Source organism: Stegodyphus dumicola, chromosome 4 (genome assembly GCF_044657685.1).
Source record: "Stegodyphus dumicola isolate Sdum_Otavi_A_Nest chromosome 4, ASM4465768v1".
NCBI classification, from domain to species: domain Eukaryota; kingdom Metazoa; phylum Arthropoda; class Arachnida; order Araneae; family Eresidae; genus Stegodyphus; species Stegodyphus dumicola.
Window position 1 is genome coordinate 60,022,062 of NC_140771.1, and position 26,145 is coordinate 60,048,206.

Sequence of the window (26,145 nt, forward strand, 5' to 3'; positions counted from 1 at the left end):
GATAGCCCTAGTGTACTTTGCCGTATGCTCAATACACACACACCTTTTGCTTTCAATCCAGGAGTGGAGTTTTTCTTTATTTTTCCGTAGTCTACTACTAACCCTTTTCTGTATATGTCCAATGCATTCCAGTCTCTTGATCGAATCTTTACCATATATCATATATATCTTTCACAATTAAAAACCCCTTAGAATCATTCAAAAAGTGGAAAGCACCAACTGCCTCCATACCCGAAGCTGCTTCTTTATAATTTGCAGAACAATTATGTTACGCTTTACATATGTTGTGCTGAAGATTGCATTCCATTTTGTTTATTTTGGTCCAAATGATGCAAAAATGTGACATAGCTTTCAAATTAAGCACTTTGTCAACGCTAATCGACAAAACAGCAACAGATCCATTCAACGTCGAATACCCTCTGCGCAAAACTAAATGCGACATTAAGGGGAAAAACTAACGCCAGATTCTTAACATGTATTACAAAATATCTAAACTTAGCACAAATGTTTATAATTTTTAAATTCTTGATGATAAATAAGGTTTCAGAATAGATATGCCTATTTAAACGCTCACTTCTGGCACAGAATTCCGGTTTATTCCTTTACAGAAAAATGCTTATAACTTCAGTTGTAATTAACCTATCAACAAGCAAAAACTTGTATTTGATAGCTAAAGATGTATTCCTTAAGATAATGTAATAAAGAAAAAATCGAAATTTTGACCGAAAATCGTCTTTAGTACGAGGTCAATGATCAACGAATGCAGTAAATGAGTATAAATTTTAATTGTTTTTAACTTCGATCCCGCTTTAGCTTCAATATTTAGAAAACTGGATGTGAGCTCATTTGAAAATATAGCTCTTTAAAAGGATTTTATCTCTTTTCATCAAAACTAGTTTTATATTTTATGTCTTTAAAGAGCGTTTCAGTTGATTAAATAATATATTATAATTATATTTTAATTTTTTATGAATTATATTTAAACGTTTGTTTTCCTGAATCCAGAGTGAATAGGTTTCATTTAGGTAGTTGTTTTCGAAATTTGAAGTATACAATGATTTTACTCTTATGTTGGTTCAAGGTGAATTGTGAAAAATTTTACCTAACTCGAATAAAGCTATAGAACTGTGTAGAACTAACTTTGTGCCATGTAACGATTATAGTAAGAACTGATAGTTGCTTTGATATCTGTTTGTTATTTGTTTTCAAAGTCTTTCTTCAGACATGTGCTTTCAAAAATCGGCATTCACTCTCTCGGATTTTATCATCACCGCTTCTGAAGTATTCGAGAAACCTTGATAGGGCGATCAATTAAATTTTTCGATAAGAGTTCTGCACTACTCTACAGAGCAATCGAACACTGCGCCATATAACGGTTTTAGTAAGAACTGATAGCGGAACGCAACAACGGCGACTGGAACCCAAGATGGGTGATGTGATTTCAAAACAAAACAAAAAAAAAAAAAAAGTGTTTGCAGAAATCTTAACATTTATTTTTTGCAAAAAAATTATAAATTCCATATTTAGCATTTCACTGACATACGGAACACAAAAACGACGGCGTGAGCCTAAGATAGGGAAAGTGAACGCAACATTCTAATATAAGTGTGGACCCATGGGGTGATGTTTCTAAGTCTTATATGACAGTGAATTTGCTCTTATTTTGAAGATCAAGTGGGCAAATTTTCATTATCATCGAAGTAAAATTGTAGACTTGCATGAATTACACACATACAAACAAGTATAAACTTTTCTTTATATATATATAAAGAGTTTATATTTGTATGTAATTTATATATATATACATGATCTTAAAGAATCCAGTTAGCGCAATTTCACGTATCCTGTTAGTAATTAATAATAATTGAGATGAATTTGCTTTCATTGCTTTTAAATCGCTTAGTTTGTAAATAAATAGCATAATAAATTTGAAAGAAAAACTAAATATCTTATAATTTGCTGAACGACAAAAAACTGCAGCGTGGAAGATAAAAATATTTTAATTCGGCCAATAACAATACATTTCTTTTAAATCGCTGATTTTTACTTCCTTGTACGAAGTAAAGGAAGGGTTGGTAGTGGCGAAATTTTTCCGGTATCATATTTCAACGAAAATATTCATTTTGACCGCTATCGAATATAATTTAACTATGTTTTTGCGTGACATCTGTACGGAAAGACCGAATAAAGGACTCTTTTTCCCAAAACGGAAACGGGCTACAAAAAGGATTTAAAAAGGATTCAGAAGAGTTTTTTTCGTTATGTACAGATGTGTGTGTGTACGTATACGAATAGAATGTTGAACAGAATATATAATGCTGAAATTTTATATATAGGAGTGCTGTAACATGTATTTGTGCACCTCCCTTTTTGGTTGCTATCGATTGTACCAAAAGTGTATATATATGTATATACCGTTACTCACTCTGTTACTCGGCTTCGTGAGCTCAGTTTTTTTTATTCTTATATGCTGGTAAATTATACATTTTTTGCTTAAAAAGTGATTGAATTATGTTTTTTTATCTGTCGGTTAAGGTTTTTATGCCTTTAGTTAATCTGCATGCAATAGATAAAGAATCATATGACATTTTTTACCTAGCAGCTATTTCTTTACATTTCAAACTTTGCAGAATAGTGATTTAAGCCAGTTTCTACACCTTCAAAGTCTCTTTACCGAGTGGGACCAAAATTAAACTTTCAGTTTTGTGCACAGAAAAATCTGCCTTCTTGTCCGCTGGCCGAATTGCTTGTTTTCCCGTTTAATTTTAATTGTAAAAATGTTTTAATTGCATTTGGTGTTTTATATTTTCCTATATTTTAAAATTTTTGATAAAGATATTTTGAAGTTTTTATGTATTTTTACCTTGCAGCGAAATGGGAAAGGAATTATTTGAATAAAAATATATCTCTAATGAAATTAATAAAAATAAGTTTAAATGAAATGCAGCCAAAAATGCGTATAATTTAATATTCCGTACAAGGAAATCATGTGGTGTACACATCAGGTTAGTTTTTCATTAAATTCGAAAGATAAATATATCGCGAGTGGCAACACACTTTTTTTATATTGCCGGTTTTGATTAAACTTGAAATATAAATATTTTACATTTTGCAGAGTGGCAATTGCACAAATTGTGTTAACACAAAGCTTGAACGAAAACGGGTGACACATGTTCTCATCGCCTTATAGTACAGACATAATGCAGTGTCTTATTATTATACAACGGGCAAAAAATACGTGTACAACCATAATTTTTATTGGTTTTATAACAACGCTATTTTGTTAAAAACTTCTGCCTAGAAATGATTAAGGAAATAGACTTAATACACTGTTTGCAAATAGAGAACCACTTTAGAATTATCTGCGATTGCAGAAGTTATTTATAGTAATTATTAACAGCTTTCCTATTTATAATAATTATTTATAATAATTTTTCACAGTGTTAAAGTTGTAGAGACATTAGGTTAATTTGAAGCAAATGATGTAAAAAATGAGCAATGCCGTCTGCCCTCGCCGGGACTCGAACCACGGATCTCTCGAATTCGCGTCGAGTGTGCTGACCACTACACTACGAAGGTGGGAGAAATACCTTATATACTCCCAATTTTAAAGGGCGACTGGGGATTAGGGGCCGCTGTCGCCAAATCCTGGTGGCGGAGAATCATCATCCACCACCATTTTTAGTTCGGGCGGCACTGTAGAGACATTATGTTTTTTTGGAAGCAGGTGACGTGAAAAATAAGCAATGCAATCGAATCGGATCTGTTGAATACGCGCCGAGCGTGCTGACCACTAATTTGCGAAGGTATGCTAAGAAGACGAAAGAAATACATATTAGTTTCCCTTTTAAAGGGCGACTGCGGTTAGGGGACCCAATCGCCAATTCTTGATGGTGGAGAAACATCATCCACCACACTGTAAAAAAAAAGTTCGCTTTTTACAGGCAAAAGTTTTGTAAAGTTACAGAAATCAAAAAGTTACACAAGAATTTCCTGTAATGGTAACAGGTTGAAAGCAAACTGTGGCTGGTACAGCTAATTTGCCTGTAACATTACAGATAATGTTTCAGTAGCCGCGCGGAAGAATCACGTGGCTGACTGGAAATCAGCCAATCAGAAGAAAAGTGTTTGAAAGCAAGTTGCAGAAAAAAACATGGCTGAATGCATGTTGGTTGTATAGCGCAGGTAAGTAAGAAAATGTTTACAATTACGTTTGAAATATTTTTTGTTCATTTTATGCAGATTATTCTCATGCACTTTGCACTGTTATATGTAGTGAGTAAGTATTTAAACGTTTAAGCTTTGCGATTAATTAATATCAGTGTTCGTAATGTCTAATGAGTTGAAAGAGTGCAGAATATTTATTCCAAATGCAGATCTAATAGTAGTATTTTGTCATTGCGCATCCGATAAATTACGCCTTAAATTGCCCGTATTATTATTTATAACTAATTATTCCAAAATTTAATCACTGTTGTGGTATTTAATTGAAACGGTAATGTGGTTGTTGAAAACAAAATTAATCATGTTAGCGTTCGTTTGCAATCGTCTGACCAAAGAACGTTTGACATCTTTTTCCCGGCAGGCCTTGCGAGAAAAGTTTATGTAAACATTTAGAATTCTGAATGTAATGTATATATATATATATATATATATATATATATATATATATATTTTTGCTTACTAGGTTTAATTTATTCTTTTTCTAGGATTACCTAATTAATTATACTTGGTTTATAATTCAGTCTAATATGTTTATATACGAGTGTGTTATGAAGTAAAATTACAAAAACTTGAACAATGCGGTCGAGAATCTCGTTTATTCTTCAGTGTAATAATATTATTTTTTCAATGGTATTAATTTCTTACGAATATGTTATAATTCCAAAATGAAGTAATTATATTGATTAAAAATATGTCGCATCATACTTTTCGTAATGTTTTGGTTTACTAACTAGATGCAACTTAATTATTCCATATATTTTAATATACCAATATCAACAGGGAAAAGATGGAAATGACCTAAAATATTTTTCTAAAAATTCGTTAAACTAGTTATAAAAGAAAACTAAAATTTTGTACATTATTTCCAAAAATATTCCATTAATATTTTATAAGTTACAAAATTTATTATATTGTATATATAACTACCATTGCATACTTATAAGTTTTTAAACATTTAATGTAGAATTTATGTTGATTTTATTTTGCCCAATTTTAATACAGTTTCGAAGTATGATAGTCTTGTTACTAGGATAGTATGAATCTGCTAATACAAGTTTAATATATTTCTTGACAAATGTTTCTCTTATTCATGTAATATAATATATAAATCATAAAATAAGTTTTCTTAAAAATAAATTATGATTGTGTATTGGAATTTAAAACAATTCTGTATCTGTATGTTAGTATTAAAAATAAAATAATAATAAATTTTTAATGAAGCATTGATTTTAGCATTAACAATTGTAAATATATATATATACTCACACATGAATAAATGGAAATGCAAGTTACTTTTCCTTACAAAGCCGTCCATGAATATATACTTCCCTTGATAGCCTTTGCATGCTTTGCCATATTCTATCAATCCAAATGATGCAAATATGCAGAAAATTTTACTTTCTTTGAAAGTTAATGCCGGAAATAAAATTCAGTGCATTTGTAAACTACATTAGTTCTCTTATAGCTTGGTATTTAATTGTCCAATGATTTACTAGTCCAAACTAATGCAGAATTCAGATATTGTTCAAATAAATTTTTTTTTGTGTGTGTGTGATTATGGCAAAGCCTCGAGGGCTATCTGCCTAAGAGGAGGGATGCCTTCGTGGAGGACTTTCTAAGGGAAACTGGCTCGTATACACGTTACACATGGGGAAAACCACGAAAACGCCCATGCAGCCAGCCCGTTCGCGGGATTCGAACCTCAGACCGAACTACCAGTGTTCAGCGACTTTACCGCTCGGCCGCTGGTGGGTCTTTGTTCAAATAAAAGAAAGAAAATTAATAAGGTCTGATTGTTAGACGTATATATGAAGATTTATTTTTTTAAATATTATTTTAAGTCAACTAAATTAATTTCAAATTTAAGTAAGTATTCATGCCTTTCAGTAGCATTATTTTGGGAAATCTTAAATTAAATAACTGAATGCAATATTTCTTGTTAATAAAAGAAAAGCAATGTTATGAAAGACTAGCGAAGTGGATTTGCAAGTTCTAATTACGAAAGGTCCCATGCTCTAAGGGGTCATTTTTAAAAATACTTAATTAAAAAAAGTATTTAACGTAAAACTTCCAGCTTAACACATGTGGAATATTAATTCTATATATTTTATCTTATTTTATTGATTAATTTCATAGCATTTCGTGTGACACTAGTAAAAATTATTTATTAAATTTTATCCAGTTTCTGATCTACGTTTTGATTTTGTTATTAATTACCTTAGGTTACATAAGATTTAAAATTATGTAAGGAACAAAAGCCTTCTGCATCTATTAATATATGCTGAAGTGAATGAAATTATGCCAGTGAAATTTTTTAAAATCAAAAACAAATTTCTGTGGAAAATTAAAGTTATAAATTCTAAATGCAAACAAAGGAGTGAATTTGAAAGTTATCAAATAATCCAAAGTGTTGGTAATTTTTGCAGTTTTGCAGAAGAATTTTTATACTGTGCAGAATGGGAATATGATGTTTGGTTTTGTTAGTACAGTCAAAAGTCGTTAATCCGGACTCGTCGGGACTTCGGCGATTCCGGATTATCAATTTTTCCAGATTACAGATCATTAGTTTAAATCTGGTAAGATGGCTTGCAGAAATTATAAAATTAAAAGTATGAAACCGTAATTTGTGAAATAAAGAACAATTATGATCTAAAGGGTATCAAAATTTACAAAAAAAAAAAAAAAAAAAAAAAAAAAAAAACTTAATATTTATTTGTTTACTTTATTAAACATTTCCTTTCAATGTAAGTTGTTTAAAATGCTTCGTTTTATGTGATAATACTTTCTCTTTAATTCTATAAACAGCCATAATTTCTTCTTCAGTTACAAAGTTCCGCTGTTGAAGTCCTATAATTGCTGTGTCGAGAATACCGACTAATTTGTCAATCGAAATTTGTTTTGATCATTTATATTTCATGTGTCATAAGTCTTTAAAATGAACTTAATTCTCATCCTATTTATTAACACAAATTTTTTAAAGAAGAAAAAGTCACATTTGTTTTGCTTAGTTGCCCACGAGAATTTTTAAAAAAATATTTGCATAATTATCCCCCTTTTAATGCATTTAGGAAATGAATATCCCAAGATCGACATAATGATATATAGAGAGGAGTTATGTTTACTTGCAGACTTTTTTCCTCCTTTTTACTAATATTATAGTATGAAAATCAAGGGTGAAATTAAGCAATAATTTAATTTTGAAGTATGTGATTACAGTAAGACCATAACCAATCAAAAATATTCATGAATGAACTACTAGTAACTATCATAGTATTATTATTTAAAAGAAACCTACATTCCAATAAGAATGTTTAGTAACATTAACATTTCAGTATCTGATAATAATAATCTTCATTCCTACTTCCCTATACCTTGAATTGCATTCTTATTATTGCCCAATGCTATTCCTTAGACCTCAAAGCATTTAATGCATCTGGAACTGCAATTTGTGCCGCCTTCTACAGCATGTAATCACCACTCAGTTTGTACTACCACGAGCAATGATCTTCAGAATTACCGTATTGCGTTGCATATTCCATCCCACCCAGCTTTAGAACCAGATTTTGAAAATTAAAAAAAAATATTTGCATAATTTCCCCCCTTTTAATGCATTTAGAAAATGAATATCCCAAGATTTTAAAATGGATTTATCGACATACTGATTGTTTTCGTCATACTAACAAAGGCAAACTTTTGTACACTAAAGGCCCCGTTGAATCTTTCTCTTCTAACTGTTGAATATTATGTCAGCCTAATACAAAAAATGATCTATGATAGTGAAAGGAAATACCAACTGCCCTTCACTGTGCAATTTTGCCATATCAGCTGCATATTCATCTTCTCTAATTATTTATGTATGATCTGAGGCTTAAGGAATTGCAAGAACAACAATGAGAATGAGAGAAATTCAAATTATAAAGAAATGAGATAACTTATTAGATATTGCAATTATGTGTATTCTTATTGAAATAGAGGTTTCTTTTAAAGAAATAATATTGTGATAGTAGTAGTTTATACATGATTACTTTTCATTTGTTATATTCCTACTGTGACTGTGTCCTTTGGAAATTAAATTATTCGTTTAATTTTTCTCTCTCAATTTTCGGAAGATAAAATTAGTAAAAATAAGTGGGAATATAGCATCAAGAGCATTAGATATCCCCATTTTCTTGAAGCTGTTCACTATTATTGTTTCATAAATAATAGGCCATGCACCCAAAATCCACTAGTAAATCAGTTAGTAAGATGAAAACGACCCCTATGCAAACGAAAAATTTAGGGTAACTTGTTTTGTGAGCGCCTTAAGAAAGACAAACATTACTTAAATCATTAAAACAATTTCAGAATCCTGTTGCTAAAAGAAAGCTTGGGGGAAAATGTTATCCAAGTCCCAGTGATTCATTTGGACCAATATGTAATATTGTTTTAGAAATTTAAGGTAATAAATATAATATTTTTCGAATGCTAAAACAGTTCGAGAAATTTATTCAAGTTCTGAATTCTGAATATAAGTATACTGTATATTATATTTAATAACTATGGTGGCTTCATTTATGAAAAGATTTGCATATTGGCTGTTTTTGTACAATGAACCTTCTCTAAGCTAGCTATGCGTGATTCCTGAAGATTTTGATCTTTAATGATATTGGGAATCTTAGAGAAGTTATGTTTACTAATTAGTTATTTTATGAGGAATGCTGATTAAATTTAAAAAGTGATTAACTGAGGTAGCTTGTCGTAATGAGACGGTTCACTGTAATGCAATTTTTTAAAGTATTTAAGCTGTTCCTGATTACTTAAGATATTATAAAGAAATATGATTAAAAGTGTTATATAAGCACATGTTTAAAACATCTATTAAAATAATTTTTATAAGCTTTTTAAGAGCATGATTATGATTTTAAAAGAAATGTTTTTTTCTTTATTTAGGAGACATGGTTTACAAAGAAGGGAGAACCATTCATTTTTTCCAAGCAGTCGAAACGAATTTTTATGAAATGTTATATTGTGTTATTTTTTAATTAATTCTTTTTTTAAGGTTTTATGTAAAGTTTATGAATTAAGTAATAAATTATTTTTACTTCTGTATTTTAATTAGCATATTATTTGCTTCATAATGTTTCACAGTAAAATTATAAATTCAATAAACTTCATAATTAACATGCTGTAATATATATAGAGAGAGAGAGCATAAAGTTTGTTTTCTGTTGTCACATGTATATTTCACAATTTTGTATGCAAATCTCGAAATTTATAATAACTAAGAATACTTTTTAGTATCACTTTCTAAATGGTTAATTATTAAGCTTAAAGTTTTATTACATATCACGTTTGTAAAAAATTATAGGTAAAATTAAAATGCATTAAATTTTAAGCTAAACTGAAGTATTAATTTTTGAAACAAATTTGTTAAAGGTATAATTGTATTAAGCATCAAGAATTTTAATGGAAGCAAGGCTTTAAAAATTAAGGTCAGTTGGTGAAGTTTTATGCTTATTCAAAAAGCATGATATTAGGTTTTTAATGAAAGACTTCTATCTGTTAATTCAAAGGAAATTATTTGAAGGTAGGGTAAAAACGTTATGCAGTTGCCATCTATTACTTCAAACAATAGCAGACTTGTCAAACACTGAGTGCAAATAAGAATAAAAAGGTTAGTTGGACGTTGTAATTCAAGCTTATGAACAAAATTTTGAATTCCTTGTAGTAACAAAATAAAGTTCATTGTTATGTTGAATTCTTTAATTTACTGAAAATGTCCTTTTTGAGAAGGAGAGAATATAATATTTTTGAAACATGAAGAACAGCTGTTCTGAGTTCTTCATAGAAATATTTCACAAAATGTCTTTTATTGTAATAATATGATCATATCAACATGCAACACGTTTACTCATATAAGTTAAATCTAAAGGAACATGTGTCTATTTTAGCTAAAATTACTAAAAAGAAAGTTCTAGAACATATCTTAATAATTGACACTAAAACATGCAAATAAAGCATACTGTTTTTTTTTCAGCTATTTTACAGGCCAAATATAAATTACAGATTACTTTCCATTATTTTATGTAAAGGATATACATGTAATTTAATGTAAGGAGTAGCATATCAATTTGAACTTAATTATCAAATTAAGCTCAAATCGATTATTAATCAAAATGATATATATACCTACAGATATCGTTGCTTTATATGCATTTCAATGTATTTTATTATAATAAGCATTATTTTAGACCAAAAATCTATTACTTTTATAGACATATCATTTAGTATTTCATCTATGAAAAATATATTCTACACACATATAATTACTTAATGAGATATTAGAAGGAAATAATCTGAAACCTTTACAGATACAACCATTGGAATTTTACGTAAGAAAAGTATCTTCTAATCACATAATAACGTGCTGTAATAATACAAGCAAATAACCTGTAACGGTTACAGATATATCTGATAAGATCTTACATGAGAAAAACATGTTCTTTTTACATAATTATTTGCTGTAATATTACACGCAAATAATCTGTAACCATTACAGATATATTGTTTGGGATTTTACATGAGAAAAATATGTTCTACTTACATAACTATACGCTGTGATAATCAAAATCGTAAAAAACAACCTTATATTTAGCGTAGGTATAATGAAACACTCAATCGATTTCGAGGGCAGCTAAAGGTCCCACATTAAATCTTCCCACATTCTGCCAACTCAGTTGAAGAAATCACTTATTCCGCCTATTACTAATTGCGCTAGACTTTATGCTCTTCCAAAAGTCCACAAAACCGGTATTCCTTTTCGACCAATTGTTTCCAACATAGGTACTGCTTCATATCCTTTGGCCAAATATTTAGTTTCCAGATTTTCTCCTCTACTTGCTAACAATATTCACACTGTAAAAAATTCTGTTGAAGTCATTGATAAACTTAAAAATATTTCCCCACTTCGTTCCATTATGGTTTCATTTGATGTCAAATCATTGTTTACTAATGTTCCGGTCGAAGGAGCACTAAATTGTCTTGAAACTAGGCTTCGGGAATTTCACTTCACACATACTGAAATTAATGAGTTGGTTTCGCTTACTAAAGTTTCTCTAAGTCAAACCCACTTTGTTTTCCAAAATGCATATTTTCGTCAAGTTGAAGGATTGGCTATGGGTAATCCTCTCAGTCCGGTACTTGCTGACATTTATATGCACTATTTTGAGATGAAATTATTTGATAAATTATCTTTTCGTCTTTGGATTCGGTATGTTGACGACACTTTCGCACTTTTTGACGGTTATAAAGAGGATTTATCCGAGATTCTATCTATTATGAATTCAATTGATCCAGCCATCCAATTCACTCTTGAAATTGAATCCAACAATTCCCTCCCCTTCCTCGATATTCTTATAATCCGCAATGAAACCGATTTTAGCACCACTGTGTACCGTAAACCCTTTGCAGTTTGTTTACCACCCCATGCCAAGTCATGCCACCCTGTTAAGCAAAAAATGGCTTCTTTTTACTATTATGTTTTCCGCGCGCTAAAAGTTTGTTCCTCTGAATCTTTGCTTACCAATGAACTTAATTATTTGAGAGCAGTTGCGATTGACCGTGGATTTTATCCCGTGATTATTGATAAAGCCGTCAAAAAATTTTCAGATTCCCATCAAAGAAGACATTCCACTGTTAGAAATAATATTAATGACCTTGTCGTGCTTCCATTTTATCCTTCTGTTAGCTATAAAATTGCACGGATTCTCCAGAAATTCAATTTTCAAGTCGGTTTCTCCCCTATTAATAAAATTCACCCTTCGATTCTAAAAGATTGCGTTTCTGTCTTGAATTCTTGGGGAATTTATAGTATATCATGTCAGTGTGGTTTAAGATATATTGGCCAAACAAAAAGAGCGTTGAAGTTTCGTATCAAGGAACATGAATCTTATGTCAAAAAAGGCGAAATTAACAAGTCTTCAATAGCGTATCATAGCTGGACTTTTAATCATAATTTTGATTTTGGGTCTGCAAAAATCATCCAAAAGGCTTCTTCCATAGGCGAATTGGATTTTCTTGAGGCTTTTCACATTCACAAAGATTTAGAAAGTTTAGTTAAAGATTTGAAGTCCAATCCAGTCCTTCCTAATGCCTTTAATATTCTACTATCTTAATTCAATTATTTTTGCCGATAGATGGCGTTACCTCCTCGCGCTTGGTACTACCAGAGGGTATAAAAATCCGTTCAGTGGTTATTTGAAGTTCAGATTTTGAGCGTAATGTGCATTTGCCCCTCGCTCCCTATTTTAACTTCGCTAATATTTCTTTATGCTTGATCAGACAGCCTGGCTCAGTAAAAGTAGGCGGCCAGTGCAACTCTGATTAAATATCTAGTTATAACCACGTGCAGTGCTGATAAGCACTACGTGTTTCTGTGACTCCTTCTCCTATTTTCTTCTTTCTATGTATTTCTTTCTCCTGATGAGGAGGGACCTTAGCTGCCCTCGAAATCGATTGAGTGTTTCATTATACCTACGCTAAATATAAGGTTGTTTTTTACGATTTTGATTGTCACATTAGCGTGTTTCTCTTCTAGTCTATATGCTGTGATATTACAAGGAAAAGATCTGTAACCATTACAGGCAAAACTCTTGTAAAGTTACAAAGAAAACACCTGTTGCTGTTACTCAAATAACCCATGGCATCCCAGTTTCCATGAGTTTTCTTAGTAACCTTACAGATTTTTTTTTACAGTGCACCCTTTTAGTTCAGGCGCCACTGTAGAGACATTAGGATTTTTGAAAGCAGCAGGAGACTTGAAAAATGAGCTATTCCTTCGCCAGGAATCGAACCACTGAGCTCTCGAATACGCGCCGAGCGTGCTGACCACCCCACTACGAAGGCATACTAAGAAGGCGGGATAAATACCTTATAAAGTAAACAAAAATATGTTATTTATTCATGTAAATATTGTAACGTAGGCGGTGAACTCAATTCTCTGGCTACGTTACATTATACAATTACTTCACAAAAGTACAGTTACATCCGCAAATGTTTAAACCATATAATTATAAAAGTATTGACTCTTATATACAACTAAAAACATACCTAATTCGTCTCTTCGCTGCCACAGATTAAAGGGAACGTATTATTCATTTCGGTGTATAACATCCACACTGAAATGATTCTCCTGTCGACAGAAGGTGTAACATAGGTATTTTACTCAATTCATATCAGATGCAATTTTATAAAACCGTAGTCTCTTCTTTTCCTTTTAGCAAGATACTGCATAAGATGTGAAAGTCCCGTTCCCCTTCTTGTTAAAAAAATAGTAGCCTTTACAAAATAAAGAGTATAATTTAGAACTCAAAATACTGCGTCGCTTTGAGTTATAATAATTAACTATATTCCTTAAACTGTTTTTTCAATCCACTGTAATTTTTAACTGTGCAGGTTTATTTTGAATTGTCACAAGACTAATATTTGTTAGGAAAGATATGTCATCATAAAATTATTTTCGGAGTAAATAGGTTTTTCTAATTGATATTTCATTTTAAAAAACTGTGTCTACTTTTTTGATTGGTTCAGATGTACACTTCCAACATATCTTTCATTTACTTCATGCAATTCATAAGACAAAGATTCTTAAAACGTTTCTGGTTATTTCATTGCATTTTATTGTTAATGTATAGAATTAATCAAATATCTATATTTTATTCATTAGGGTTTCATAGTGTTCGAATACAGAAGTTGTTCTGTTAATTTATGGAAGAGATAAAATTAAGTGAATCAAAATTTGAACTTATTCGGGAATCCAGTTTTATTTTACTGATGACATCATAATTTATAAAAAAATAATAATAATTTATATTACAGTCCATTGCAAGAAAGGTGAAGAATACAAACTCTGTGGATCACCTTGTGAAAGAACTTGTGCAAATTATCGCTTTCGCATTGGCATTAAATGTCCCAAACCTTGTGAACCAGGATGTTTCTGCAAGGACGGTTTAGTTCGTGATTCGAATGGAAATTGTATAGATCCTGAAAAATGCGGCAAAAGTAAAATCTTATTAATTTCTTTATATATATATATATATATATATATTTTTAAATTTCAAAACATTTTAAAGAATATTTTTTTCCCAGCAGTCTGTGGCAGACATGAAGAATATAAAGAATGCGGTACAGCATGTCCTGCAAATTGCACAAACAGAAATCCAATATGTACACAACAGTGCGTTAAAGGCTGCTTTTGCAAGAAAGGCTTCGTGAGATCGGAAAATGGCACTTGCATATCATTGAGTCAATGTCCACAAGGCAAGTATATAAGTGATATTTTTTGCAGTTATCTAAGAAAAACATACCACCGGAAATAAGCATTTTAAAACATTTTAGTTATTCAAACAACTTATTATCAAGAGGTGAATATTTAGTTAAGATACAATCAGTTCGTCATGGGTACTATATTTCGTCAGCACTACAGTATTTTCACCACTAATTCCTTAATGGACACAAGCTGAAAATGAGTGGATATTTCTAATATGGTGATGAAAATCAAACCATTAGATAGCGAGATCTTAATTGCCTCACACAATTCCTAAACCAAATGTGTTAATCACGAAAATCAAGCTGTACGTAGCATAGGAGATTATGACTATACAGTCATTACACGGTGCAAAAGACCAAGAACGATACACCATAACCGGTTATGGTGATCGATGTACATAGTGAATTTAATGATTTTTCTTTTTTTCATAGTTTACTCTTATTTATCTTTACTTAATTTTTGCTTAATTATTGCAAAGCAATATGGACTTTGCGCCTCCGGAGGCAGGATTTTGATTTGTATTATGTGTATAAGATTTCAGCGTTTGGTCAGTGAAACTATGCTCCGCCCACTACTGTAATATGCCTCAACTATTATGCCCACGCTATTCTGTTGCTCCAAGACACGGAGGAAGGAGGACACTCAGCCGTAGTACCTACGAGGAGAAAGTTATGCCAAAGTTTTTATGCTACAGATGTGTTATAAATTTCTTTTACGATGTGAAAGTTATGCTTCAGATGTTCAACCGCTATTTTGCCCAAGTTATGCCACTGTTACATACTGCCACACTGGATGTCATTCAACACTTCAAGTGTACAGGTTTATTCCAATATTTGGAATTTTTTTTTCACTTTTAGGATTCCTACTAAGGACAGTTATAGATAGGTAAAGACTTCAGGGTCGTATACCTATTGAATAAGCGAAGACCTAAGACCTAAGATGGTGATGCTATTGAAATGCGCAGTTTAGGATTAAACGCACGAAATAACAAACTAAGAGTATAATTAAAGAGTTATGCTGTATTTAACAAAATATTTTCGTTGGAAATAAATATAGAACGAAAGAAGCTGAATGTCCGTAATTTTCCTTCTTTGTCACCAAAATGCCTTGATCCGCTGGCTGACATTTGAAGGAGACCCCAAAAGGCTCTAATATCTTCACCACAGCAATTGTTCAGCATCAGAGAGTAATGAGGTGCAGTCTAAGATTAGAACTCCTTACCGTGGCAGATTTCTGGCTTTCATAACTTTTTACACTGAAGAACCAAAAGCGTTAATAAAAATCATTCTTTAAATTTTGCTCTACTAAACTATCTGTTGGTCTTTGTATTCACCCGTGCAATTAGTATGCTATTTTTATTTGCGTATCTTTTTAAGCATTTAAAATTGAAAGAGACGTTTGTCTTCCTTATCACCATTAGTTTTAGTCTGTGTTCGCCTGTCGCGTTGGTGCATTGCAAGGTTTTTAGTTTTTCTATTACATCTTACATGGCCTGGAGATCCACCGATACAAGTTCTGCATGCCAATGTGTCAGAGTTTAAAAGACAATTACTGTGAAACGAATACAAACAACATTTTGATAATATTATTAAAAGAAATTGTTGCAAAGAATATGTTTATCTAAAAATTCTTATAGTTCAACTTTGAACTTAGAATTATGATTAATTCAAAAGAAGTTGGAAAATCACAAGAAAGAGGAATAACTCATATTATAATTAACGGAAAAAGTAGTAAGGATTTTCTGCATTTTCAAGCAATTTAATCTAGAGAAAATATCCATTTAGTTACGTCAATTAACTCAGTGTTCCGAGTAAGAAGATCACCCTGTAAGTGACAGAAGAATAAGCAACATTATAAATAGAAATAAATTAAGTTATATATGGCTTAAAATACAATATTTGCAAGAGACTCGCTTCACATACTGGCCTCAATAGTAATGAAATGGCTGATGCTCTAGCTAAGGAGGGTACTTCAATGACTCTGACCACTGACATCCTGACCTTTTTGGAGATTTGCTCGAGGGTTAAATCTACTGTTGGCTCTTCCTGGCATTCTTCTCCGGCTCATGAGTGGTACTTTGACAGGCAAAATACTATCTACCCCATCTGTAGGAAAGGTAATACTGATCATTTCACTTCTGAACATCTTCTCATCTGTTTAGGAATATAAATGAGAACCTACTGAAAAGATCTACCTTTGTTTTGGATTTATTGATGGTTCTTAAGTTCATGGATCTGGTCTAACGAAGTAGCTGACAAATTAGGATGAGTAACAACAACAAGAACAACACAGACCTTGAGCAATCTCATTTAGCTCAAATTTTCATGAAACGATTGATTAAGCTTTGTACTTTATAGTATTTATATATTTCAGATTATACAGAGTAAAATTTCATATTGCATGAACACAATTTCCAAATCGTATGCCATCATTTCTATCACTGCTATTATTTGGAATAACAATTGCAAACGAAACATGTATTCGGAACTCATTAATCAACTTGGTTTAAGGCTTCAAAACACTTTTCCATTAACAAGTTCTGTTTGAAGCGTTAAACAGAGGAGATTAATAAAAAAGGTACTTTGTTTTGTTATGTATAATGTTCTGTAACTTTTTTAAAACGTTTTGGTTTAATCATATTAATTTTATGATAAAGATTACGCTTTTGAAAGCTTTATTAATTTAAGTTTACTCATTTTGGTAATTGTTTACCCAGAGAAGAACGATTAAACCTTCATATGAAGGAAAAAAATTTTAGTCAATTTCGTTCCGACATTTACATTTTGATTTATATATATATATATAATATATATGCATACGTCTGGTGCGGCCGATTGCATTGAAAAAGGAAGTTGCAAAACTATATGTTAATGCAGTCCCATACACAAAATTTCTACGTTCCAAGGTTACTCGTTTTTGAGTGTTGCGGGTATGTAAATACAGACAGACGTCACGAAAAAAATCACTACCGAATCCATTTTACAATTCATCTTTGGAAAGAGAGCTTTATACTGTTCATATGTACGAATTTGACGCAGAAACATCGTTCAAATGGATTCAAGAGCGGTCAAAATGTATATTTTCCGTGAAATATGAACACCCGAAATTTTTCGCGATTTCATTACTTCATTTACTTCGTACAAGGAAGTTAAAAGTTTGTTTAAATATTAGTCTTTTGCGATGAATTTAATAAATATTTTATCATCATAATTTATATAAGACGAATATAATATTGATAATAACTAAATAACATAACAGCTGTTTTATTTTACAGTTCAGTGCAAGAAAGGGGAAGAATACCAAATCTGTGGATCACCTTGTGAAAGAACTTGTGCAAATTATCGCTTTCACATTGGCATTATATGCCCCAAATCTTGTGAACCAGGATGTTTCTGCAAGGACGGTTTAGTTCGTGATTCGAATGGAAATTGTGTAGATCCTAAAGAATGCAGCAAAAGTAAAATCATATTAGTTTTTTTAGTGAATTCTTTTTTTTTTAGTCTTAGAATTTCATAAACAATTGTCTCTTTACTTGCAGTCTGTGGCAGATATGAAGAATATAAAGAATGTGGTACAGCATGTCCTGCAACCTGCACTAATAGAAATCCAATATGTACAAAACAATGTGTTAAAGGCTGCTTTTGCAAGAAAAGCTTCCTGAGATCAGAAAATGGCACTTGTATACCATCGAATCAATGTCCAAAACGTAAGTTGATAAGCACCATTTTTTGCAATACTCTGGAAAGGAAATACTACCAGCCATACGAATTTTAAAACATTCTTCAGTAGTTCAAGGGACTAGTTGTCAGGATTGTTGGCATTTGGTGAATATTTGGTTAAATTACCGTCAATTTGTCAACACTGTAGGTTTTTCACAACAAATTACTTAAATAGACACAGGATGGAAATGCGTAAATGTTTCTGAGATGGCTATGCAACCTTCATATGAAGGAACAAAATTTTAGTCAATTTCGTTCCGACATTTACATTTTGAAAGGAAAATTCAGGATTAAAACTCTAATATAACAAACTAGGAGTATAATTACTAAATTACGCTAAATGTTTGAAAATAATTTGATTGGAAATAAATATGGAACGAACGAAGGTAATAGGCTGACTTCTACGCTTCTAAAATGCCCTGATGTGCTGCTTGAAATTCGGAAGGAGGTGAAAGGCTCTAATCCTTTCGTCGCACATTTGTTCAATATCAGGGAGAAATGAGGTGTTGTCTTACATCAGAATCCGTTTCTGTTCTTCAGATGTTTGGCTTTCATAATGTTTTTCATTGAAGAACTAAAAGCTTTAATAAAAATCAGACCTTAAACACTGCTCTATTTATCCATGCATGCAGCTGTTTTTATAACCATACAGATTTGCTGCTCTTATTTACGTACCTTTTTTACTATTAAACGTGTAAAGACCTTTCATGTTCCCTACCAACATTAGTTTTAGTCTATGTTCGTCTGTTGCATTGGTGTTCTGCCAGTATCTGAAACTTTCCTTTATATCTTATATTGCTTAAAATTCAAAGTTGCAACGTTCTTGAGGCTAATATCCGAAACGCCAAGAACAATTTAATTGGAAAAGCTGTAAGCCTACGTACTTTATCGTGGCAAGGGAAACAAGATTACGTCTGTCGTTGGCAACAGCCTTGTGCACCATATAGGTGGCAATACGGTTTTACCCAGTTTCACTCCAATGTTTAGAGACAGCACCCCGGAGATTGGGTCCGAGTGGCTACAACCTCTTTTTCTCTCCCACCACACCACACGAAAGGGCTTTTGGCTGGCCATATATTTAGAGTGCCCCCCATGCCACCAGAAACACCATACATTTACAAACAACCACTCCTTCTCCGGGAGTCAAACCAACCCCTTCGGCACAGTAGTCAAAATCACTAACGAATATCCCATCTGGACGGCATTTGTGAATGTACAAATATGTTCTTAAATGTACAAATCTTTTCTGTGTCAAAGGCAAACTTTTCTCTACAAAATGCCTAGTTGTCAAGAAAAGAGGTTGTAAAATTTTAGGGATAATTTTCATGAAAAATTAGGCCTTTAATTTACGGTTCTAGGCTCTTACCCAATTAAACCATATAATTATATCTAATTTTTTAGTCTGGTTAATTTTTAACAGGCAGTATTTTTCATACTTTTTCTTTCCTTTAAAATATCTTTGCAAGCTCTGTGTACACAGTCCTGCTTAATGCTTCTGATTCTTGTTTTTCTACCCTCTGGTATTGAGTTTACCTCATAAATGCTCACAACTTTATTTATATTTCTGTCTCTTTCCAACCTTTTTAGTACAGCTTATTACATCTTCATTGTGATATTAAAGTCAATTATCGGATAACCTATTCTAAAAATGAGAGGAAAAAACACCTAGGCATTAGTGATTAGAAAATCATCCAAGCATTAGTGATCTGCTCATGAGGAATCTGAGGATGAATATTTCGATGTGTATCTTGATACTGATGATGCTACATAGAAGCATCATAGATATTGTATTGTTGCTTTGAGAATCTGCGTTAGCTATTAACAGCTATGAAAATGTATCAAAGCAAATTTAAAATAAAATTTATGACAGTTAACACCAAACTCACTATAATTGTTTTTTACATTTTATATTACTGCCAAAAACGTTGTAAAACACTATAGGAATTTTTGATTGATTTTTAAGACAGATAAAATAAACGCTCTCTATTTATGATATCTTCGTTCTGACTTCTGAAGCATACCCGTTAGTATTCTGATCATTTTTATTACATCTTTATCCTTCAATTAGAACATTTTGCTTTCTGTTAGAAATCTGTGGCAAAGACGAGCAATATTACAAGGAATGCACACCAAGCTGCAAGAATACGTGCAAAGCTTACAACAACCCAGGCATCCGCTGTAGTTGTGGACCACCGGGCTGCTTCTGCAAAAACGGTTTTGTAAAGAGAGAAGACGGCAAATGCGTGCCTCCGAGTGCATGCTGTGAGTGTCGTCCATTACCTTATTTTAATTTATAAATCTAGATTTTTTCTTTCTCATTATAATATTTAATTCACGTAACATATGAATAGTGGATTTTATCTGAAATTTACTTTTTATATTTGGCGTTCCTTTCCGCCATTTTTTTAACGACTTCTCCATGTCAAATTCTATATCATATCAGCTAGTGCCAATTGTGCATTGATTATTAAATAGTTATACCAAGAGTCCATCGAATCTTAAATGGAGATAAGTTGGAAATGCACAAGTATTTCTGACATGAACATAGAGCTTGTGCTATATAAATGCCAAATTCAGGATTAAATGTGCGTAGTAGCAAACTAGGAATATCACTTAAAATTCACGTTGTTTTTCTCAATAATCTTAATTTAGAATAAATTGATTACCCATTAAACCAGAATTTAAAATATAAATTCAGCTTAATTTTAGTAAATGGTTTTATTGAAGTGGCTAACTTTAATTTTATACAACTTTGTTGCAACAAAGTTTTTACGAACCTTTTAAACATACCTTTGGCAATCACGAGATTCATCTTATTGATTTGATGAATAAAGAGATGAACAACATAAATATAGAGATCTAAAAGAAGAATGGCCACTTTTGTCAGTCAACAACATAAGGATCTGCAGACTGCTTATCGGTTGAGTTAAGAATCAATGCAAATAATGATAATAAAATTTTAATTATTTGAAAATACAACATGCATTTAGCATTTTTTTAAAAGGAGGAACCTTCCAGTCATTGGAAGTGAGTCTCTGTCGGGAGTTTCATTAATGATTTAATGATGGTCTGCAACTTCTTCACGATAATTTACTTTTAAAAGCTGTTTACCTCATTTCGTCAATACTTGTCTTATCAAGCAAAGAACGCAACTTACATTTGTAGTTGATTTTGAATAAAGTTCTGTCAATTTCGAGGGCGATCAACACAAATCTTTCTCCTTTAGAAGCAAAATCAGTGGACCGATACTGTTCTTATTCCAAAAGCAATAAGTAAATGGAGTAAAGTGATCATGAAGGCAGCGCCCTCTATCAAGGAAAATAATAATGAAACTTGGCAAATAAAGCTATTAGAATTCTGAAAGTAATCCTGAGTAATCTAAAAAGAGAATATTAAAATCCTGAAAGCAATATTCTAGTTTTTAATGTTTTATTACTGTTTTCCTCAATAGATAGCGCTACTTCGTCCTTGTTTTGATTCGTCTATTGCTTTTCGTAAGAAACTGGTCGTCGTCCCTGCCATTTTGCAAAAATGTGTTTGCTCTAGAAGAGAAAAGACTTGCGTCTGATCGCCGAGGAAATAAATATAGTTTTATTCAAAATCTACGTCAAACTGGTGCTGCCTTTTTGCCTGATTTAAAATTTTTCCATTGGCATGTTTGTTTAGTTTTACAAATTTAAATTTCTGAGGACCTATTGCACTTTTATAATGTTTCGTGAATTTTGTGTAAGATTCTCTTTTTGATAACTGAAATCATTCATTTTGGATATATACAGACAACTCCTGACTTCTAGTGAGGACATCTATGTTTAACTTAAAATCAGCGTTTATCCAAGAGCAATTGAAAAAACACAGGAAGGAGAAATAATCCAAAAAATAGTATTATTAATTACTTGCATTTTCAAGCTGCTGAATTTGAAGAATATTAGCAATGTAAATTAAATCAGTACTCAAAACAAAAATGACATATAATAAATAACGGAAGAGTAAACATCGTTAGAAATTTAGAAATGAGAAATCCATCTTATAAAGAAGCATTCATTAAAGAACAATGCTTACAAGATAACTTTCACAATATTATCGAGTTCTGGAGTATTGCATAAAATCATTTACATTGTAATGGAACTCGCATAAAGTATTTTTAGGCCTTTTTATTTTTTTACTTCAAAATCTATGTATTCCAAATTACACATAATTAAATTACGTACTGTTATTGGTAAAAAGATCTCCAAATGCTATGATATCATCTGTTATCTCTACTCTTACTTTCATACACTTTTCCGTTATTTTCATACTTTATAAATAGTTTCGTTTTAAGCTGACTATATCGCGAGAATAATTTTAAGATCATTCTGCAATAAACTGTTTAACAGCTTTTAGAAAGGGACCGTTTAATCCGGTTACTGAGGCTGATTGTATAGGTAAATACATGGCATAATCAGCCTCTCCGAAATGAAAAACCTACGTATAAAACCATAAAAACCTTTTTAAATGTTTTCTTAATAACGTCCTTCTGTTAAATACTGCAGTCGAAGTACAGTTAGAAAAGTAAATGAAACTAATAAACCCGTTAAGTAAAAGCACCCACAGCTGTGTTCATTTGCTTTTGCACTAGTTTCCTCTAATACAAGAATATAAATTCAAATATTATTATTTGGCAATGAACCTAGTAAATATGTTTGCTTTAGTGATAGTACCATACTTTATAAAGATGTCATAGAAATATAATGATCCAGACAATTTTGCTTTATAGTCCAGTGCAAAAAAGGAGAAGAATACCAAACCTGCGGCTCACCTTGTGAAAGAACCTGTGCAAATTATCGTTTTCGCATTGGTATTAAGTGTCCTAAACCTTGTGAACCGGGATGTTTCTGCAAAGATGGTTTAGTCCGAGATTCGAATGGAGAATGTGTCGAAACCGAAGAATGTGGCAAAAGTAAACATTATTTCTATTTGTTATATATTCATAAATTGTTTTTTCTTTACTTCATAACTTTACAAAGGTTCGTTTTTCTTCCCGAAATTTGTGATAAAAATGAAATATATAAGGAATGCGGTACAGTTGCCCTGGAAACTGCACTAACAGGAATCCGATATGCACTGAAGAATGCGTGGAAGGCTGCTTCTGTAGGGAAGGATTTGCGAGATCCACAAATGGCACCTGCGTACCACTGAGTCAATGCCCCTATGGTAATTACACTTAAAGAACATGAACGACATTTTTTACAGAATTCTGAAACGAGACATTATAAAAAATTCTCTAAAAGAATTTTAACTTCAAAAAGTTAAAAAATTTTCCTTCAGTTCGGTTTTTCACAGTAACGCAAAAGCTAAAATTCATTGTTATCTTTATTGTTCTGGAATCACACAATTCTAAGAAATTTTCATTGAATAATTATTGAATTAGGCAAAATTATTGTCGATATTGATGACATATAGTAAGCATTTGATATGACGTCATTAGCTCATAGGCCTTCAATTACTCCTCCCCACAAACTTACTAACCTTCTCCAAGTGGAAGCTTTGAAAAAGTTTATTCTGTATTTTAATTACCTTCAGTCTTATATAATCGCATACATAAATGGCACAGGTATCAGCATGAATGTCGTTGGCTCTCGATTCGTCGTTAATTATACTCCTCATGTTCAACCAGCCTAGAGATTTATTTTCCTACTCTCTATTTTGATCGACACAGCATGTTTTAAAAATAATGGAACGAATTTCAAAGCGGGATATAAAACTCAAAAAAAAGTTTTTATCATAAAATAACCTAGCCGCATATTAGGCATTTGGATGCTGAAAGTGCTTTTTGTTCCCACATATGCCATTTATCGAATCGCAAAGATATAGGACGCCTTTTTAACTCTGTTCCAGAGCCTTTTAGAAACTTCAGATGGGTAAGTTGATTCACAGTTTGCCCTTGAAGCATAAATCCCTTGTGAATAATATTGTACAAAAATCAAATAAACATCCATTCAAGGATTTGGATTTTCTCAGCCTTTTTTTCTAAGAACCATAGTGAGCTGCTTGTGAGCCACATTTTAAGTTGTCGTCTCGTTTCCAAATCATATTGGAAAATCCAGAGTTCCTCAAAAGTTATTAGCAACTGAATTGACTTATTCTATTTCCCGTCGATAGCTACAGTTAGTCACAAAAGTCTGCGTACAGACTAAATTTGAAATTAAAAAAACACTTAAAGCATAGAAAAATGTACTTTAATCATTGCAGTTTTTTCTTCTATTAGCTAAAATTGTAAGCTTAAATAAAAAGTAGATAATATCAGTGTAATACTTTTTACAATTTTTCAAAAATATATTTTGTCAAAAAAATCATCCTTCCAATAAGTCTGCGTACACTTTCAAAAAAAGAGCAAAATATAAGTTTTTTAATTACTTCAATACTTTGTAGGATATCCTTTATTCTTCAAAACAGCTTGCCGACGTCTGGGCATTGACTGAACTAGTTTTTCAGTGTCATCCGGCGTAAATTTCGTCCATTCTTCCTGCAATTTACTAATTAGCTCATTTCACGACGTAATATTGTGTTTTCGAATTCGTTTCTCCAATTTTGCCCACAAATGTTCGATTGGATTGAGGTCTGGTGACTGTGGAGGAGTACGCAACTGTACTGGAGTGTGATAGAGGAGATATTCCTTCACAATTTTAGCTGTATGTTTCGGGTCGTTGTCTTGCTGGAAAATAAAGGTATTAGAAAGGTTTCAATTTCGGGCACTGCCTCGTAGATGTTTCTTCAGAATATCCAGATAAACATACTTATCCATGACTTTATCAATAATGTGAAAATTTCCAACTCCTTTCGACGACATACACCCCCATGCTATCACAGCCCCAACTCCATGTTTGATAGTTGGATTTAAATTTCTCAGATTCAGTTCTGTTCTTGGTTTTCTCCATACAATAAGGTGGCCATGAACTTTAAATATTGTAAATTTACTGTCATCTGACCAAAATTACATTGTTCCAGAAGTCCTGCGAAGAGTTCAAATGTGTTTTGGCAAAAGCAATTCTTTTCTTTCTATTTGTCTCGGAAATGTATGGCTTAGACCTAGGTTTGCGTCCATGATAATCGGCCTTCCGCAGCACTTTTCGTACAGTTTCAGGAGAAATTTCCTTGTTGCTAGTTAAAAAATGTCTTTTGCAATGCTTGCAGCAGAAAATTTAGGATTTTGTTTAATTCGTAAAAGAGTTTTTCTTTCTTCTATCTGCGTTAGCTTCTTCGGTCTCCCACATCTTGGTTTTACAGCAAGACTACCAGTGTCAAGATAGTTTTGAATAACTCTTTGCACACTAGAAAATGATTTTCCAATGGTTTTACCAATATAACGAAGAGTTTTACCTTCATCTCCCAATTTGATAATTAGTTGTCTCGTAACTAAAGGAATTTCTTTATTGGTTGTCATTTTCGTCAAAGAAAATAGAAATAACAACTTCCAATCAACATGAAATTCGCTTCGGAAGTCAATGACCTTGAAAGTGTAACCTTCTTTGCATTCTCAAGTTTGAAGTTTAAAAGTTAGATAAAAAATCCCCCCGCCTCCTTCGCGTTGTACGCAAATTTTATTGGCTTTGATTTCTGGCCACTTATCTTTTAAAAATTAGTGTGCATAAATTATTAGATATGAAAATATTACAGTTAAATAATTTGAAAGTCCATTATTGAAACTAAATATTTAAAAAATAAAACTTTAAGAAACTACCCTTTTCGCACCTTAAAATTTGGATTTGATGTTACTTTTCTTGATGTACGCAGACTTTATTGACTAACTGTATATATCACAATAAAATAACACTACACAGATTACAGAAAATAACATATTCTAACTTTCAATACATTTATTTTCCATAGCGACGCTCTGACGCTAGGTTTCTTTCTTAC

General features: G+C 31.9%; 1 protein-coding gene and 1 non-coding gene across 17 annotated transcripts in view; one reads left to right on the top strand and one right to left on the bottom strand.

Annotated features, from left to right (window-relative positions):
* Positions 1-26,145, top strand: part of LOC118200019 (zonadhesin-like) — a 260,274-nt gene that overhangs the window by 117,316 nt on the left and 116,813 nt on the right. For 13 of the 16 annotated variants that reach the window (XM_085814973.1, XM_085814976.1, XM_085814977.1 and 10 more), the window contains 6 exons: positions 14,080-14,262; positions 14,350-14,520; positions 17,805-17,987; positions 18,069-18,236; positions 20,338-20,511; positions 23,003-23,185. In XM_085814973.1, the coding sequence (XP_085671099.1) occupies positions 14,080-14,262; positions 14,350-14,520; positions 17,805-17,987; positions 18,069-18,236; positions 20,338-20,511; positions 23,003-23,185 (1,062 nt within the window). The remainder of the gene's footprint in view (positions 1-14,079; positions 14,263-14,349; positions 14,521-17,804; positions 17,988-18,068; positions 18,237-20,337; positions 20,512-23,002; positions 23,186-26,145) is intronic. The other 3 variants (XM_085814974.1, XM_085814978.1, XM_085814985.1) reach the window with 3 other exon arrangements.
* On the bottom strand, positions 3,507-3,579 carry TRNAS-CGA (transfer RNA serine (anticodon CGA)). Its single transcript has one exon. It is a non-coding gene; the product is annotated as a tRNA-Ser (tRNA).